This window comes from Chinchilla lanigera, unplaced genomic scaffold (assembly GCF_000276665.1).
Source record: "Chinchilla lanigera isolate Chin_1 unplaced genomic scaffold, ChiLan1.0 scaffold00050, whole genome shotgun sequence".
NCBI lineage: Eukaryota > Metazoa > Chordata > Mammalia > Rodentia > Chinchillidae > Chinchilla > Chinchilla lanigera.
Window position 1 is genome coordinate 17,154,861 of NW_004955451.1, and position 3,260 is coordinate 17,158,120.

General features: G+C 69.4%; 2 protein-coding genes across 2 annotated transcripts in view; one reads left to right on the forward strand and one right to left on the reverse strand.

The window, feature by feature from the left end:
- The window catches only part of LOC106149640 (WAS/WASL-interacting protein family member 3), a 2,078-nt gene extending 1,689 nt beyond the window's left edge, over positions 1–389 (forward strand). The window contains exon 4 of the mRNA XM_013519134.1: positions 10–389. Coding sequence (XP_013374588.1) covers positions 10–389 — 380 coding nt within the window. The remainder of the gene's footprint in view (positions 1–9) is intronic.
- Positions 390–820: 431 nt separating this feature from the next.
- On the reverse strand, positions 821–1,969 carry Ppy (pancreatic polypeptide). Its single transcript, XM_013519200.1, has one exon. The coding sequence runs from the start codon at positions 1,352–1,354 to the stop codon at positions 860–862; it is 495 nt and encodes a 164-aa protein (XP_013374654.1). The 5' UTR covers positions 1,355–1,969; the 3' UTR covers positions 821–859.
- Positions 1,970–3,260: the final 1,291 nt, after the last annotated feature.

The following is a 3,260-nucleotide window of genomic DNA, read 5'->3' on the forward strand; positions in this document are numbered from 1 at the left end:
CCGCCCCAGGACCTCCAGGCCCCGCCCCGCCCCGCCCCGCGAGAGCAATAAAGAGGCGGGAGAGCGTGGCCCGGGCTTCTGGGCGGGGACGCGGGTCTCCCTGGCCCCCGCGCCGCGGCGACGTCCGGACCGGCTGCAGCGCGGCCGCTTGCGCTGTGCCCGCTGGTGGGCAGCAGGGAGGGGACCCTGAGTGCACAGCGACGCGGCGCCCCCGGGAGCCTCAGTGGGCCGATTTTCCCCGGGGAGGGGCTGTTCCTCTCCCCAAGAGGGACCAGGCCGCCCCGCAGACCCACGTCCTCCGCAGGGATGAGACCCCAGCCCAGCGGTGGCCCCGCAGCCTGGAGGCGCACCAGATCCGGGGGTCCCGCTGGCTCCGTGACGGGGGCTGAGCCCAAAAAGGGGGCCCCACCACCCGCCAGCTCACAGCCCAGCCAGCACGCGCCCGGATCGCGCTGCCCGCCTGCGTGACTGTCCCGTTCCCAGGAGCCCCAGCCGCTGCCGCCGCAGGCGCGGCGCGCACGGTGTCTGGTGGACGCCACGGTCCTCGGCGCGCAGGCCTGGGCTGTGGATCCTGGCCTGAGCGCTCGCAGGGGCTGCATCTCAGGGGCGCTCTGCCGGGTCCCCGCCCTCCCGGTCCTGGGCCGCTGCCTGGCCCAAGGGGGCGCGCACACTGGGCCCTTCGCTGCCTCGCTGGCTGCCCTGGGGCCCCCTGAAGCGACGAGGAGCCCCTCTCCCAAGGGCAGAGATGCAGACGCAGGCAGCTGCGGGTCCGTTTGTTTATTGGGGGCGGGGGAGGGGTACACATGGTCCAGAGCACGGGTGGGGGTGGGGCGGCGCCTGGCGCCGCTCATCCACGGACTCAGCTCCCTGCGGGGAGAGGGTGGGCCTGGCGGTGGGGACCACCCTGTGTCCTCGGGGGACTGCCCGGCAGCCCTGTCCGCGCCTTGGCTGCAAGGAGCCGAGCCGACAGGTGGTGATGGAACCCACCTGGGGTCGACGCAGAGCCCAGCGCATCCTCCTCGGCGCTCTTCCCGTACCTGAGGGAGGAGGCGCCGGGTGGGTGCTGTGCCCATTTGCACGTGGGCGCCATCCTCCCTGCTGCCCGGGGTGACCCTTGGGGGCCGGGGCTGGGTAACGGCAGAATCGCAGAGAGCCAGGGCCCCTGTGCCCACCTGGGCCGGGTCAACATGTTGATGTATCGGCGCATCTCCGCTGCGTACTGAGCCATCTGCTCGGGCGTCGCGTTGTCCCCGGGGTACACAGGCTCCAGCGGGGCTCCCCGGGCTCCCGGCAGCAGCAGAGCCACGCAGGTGCCCAGGAGAAGCAGCGACAGACAGCGGCGGGCAGCAGCCATCTAAGGAACAGGGCAGGGCTATCGCCCAAGCCACCCCATAGGGAAGGGCACAGCGCAGAGGGGGCCCCACGCCAGGCCCCCCCATGCTGCCAGAGGGCAAGACCCCGCCAGCCCCCCAGGAGCAGCCGGGCCAGGCAGGGAAGCAGCCAGGGTGCCGCACACCCGCAGGGCGGCACAGAAGGACGTGGGGAGCAGGGGGCGGCAGCTGTGGCCAGCGGAGAGAGCCCAGCAAGGACCCGAGTTCTCCAGAGCCCCGGGCAGGCTGAGCCTACTCACGCCGAGTCCTGAGCGAGCAGCCGTGGGCAGAGAGGCACCTCACCACAGGCGGGCCCCCCGCTCAGCCGCTGCACTTTATAATCCCCAGCCCCCCGAGTCCCCGCCCCGTGGCCTTTTGCTGCCCAGCTTGCGCCCTCCCCACTCGCCGTCTCCCTGGCACCTGCAACACTGGAGCCTCAGAGGGTCAGGGATGGGAGGGGCCGAGCAGGGCCTGGGGGCCGAGCCGGCCGCTCAGTGCGTGCCCCCCCCCCCGGGCAGCTGGAGCCCCACCAGGGGCAGGCAGGGAGGCAGGTGAGACAACGCCACTCGGACGAGATCCTGGAGGAGGTGGGCGCTGCAGCCGGGACTCAGCAGATGCAGGGTGGGGTCCCGCCTCCTGCCTGGGGTGCAACGGAGCTGGAAGGGTGGGGAGCTCCTGGTTCTCAGTGGAGAGGGTCGGGGGCCCAGGCGTGGGGTGCAGGGTGGGCAGTGAGCACAGATGCCCCAGGCACGGTGAAGGAATGCCAGCATCCAGTCCCCACTTCCCCTCCCGTGCCAGGGCAGGGAACGAGCACATTGGTGGAGTCTGGGGTCCCGCAGCGCTCCCTGCCCAGTCCCCCTATGCCCTGCAGCAGCCTGGAGCTGCAGCCTCGTCATCAATGCTCTGATTGGCCCCAGACCACACAGCCACTCCTGGGGATCCCGGGTTTGAAATAAAGTCAACTCTAAAAGCGGGCGCTTCTTTCGCAAATTCAGCCATCAAAGTGTCACTGGCCTGAGCTGTCTCTTGGCCTAGAGATAGGAGGCTGCCAGGCTGGGCATGGTGGCACACACCTATGATCCCAGTACTGGGAGGCTGAGGGGGGAGGATGGCAAGTTCAAGCCCAGCCTTAGCAATTTAGTGATTTGGTGAGAAGACCCTTTCTCAAAATTAAAAAGTGAAAAGGGCCGGGCTGAAGCTCAGTGCTGAGCATCAGCCTAGCTCCTGCCAGGCCCCAAGCCCCGTCCGCAGTACTGCAGGGGGTGGAACAGGAGAAGCAGGCCCACGCTGGTCCAGGGCTCCCTGCAGCCTCCGTTTCCTCTCTGCGCCTCTTCCCCACAGGCATCCCTTGCCCAGCCCTGAATGCACAGCTCAGTCTGTGGCTGCGGGACCTGAGGACCTCTGACCCTGAGCTCCCTCCTATCCCGGAGCTGAGCACCAAGAGGCATGGGGGGACCAGAGGGGACACCACTGCCTGCCATGGGGGCCAAGGTCACACGGTGGGAATGGACGGGAGCTGGCGTCCCTCAGCTTGGTCACCCTCTGCGCTGCCACGCCCCGGCCAGGAGGAGAAGCACGGTGTGCACCAGCCCCTTCCTGCTGTCCGCCCCAACACCGGTGCGGGAGGGCTCAACTCCCCTCCATGCCAAGACTGAGGCGGCTGCGGACATCCTGGCTCTGGCCGTGGGTTCCCCCAGTCAAGGCAGAGTCCACCAGGGGGCGCCGGGTGTCAGGGCGTTTGTGCTGCCACTTGTCCCACAGGTCACTACCTCCACAACCAGCAGAGTCCACGTCCTCCAGGTGATGTCTCCGTGACTGGGGAGGAGAAGGCTGAGGCTGTGGGCGTCCTCCTCCGCCTCCCCACCCTGGGCATTGGTCTCAGCCGCAGCC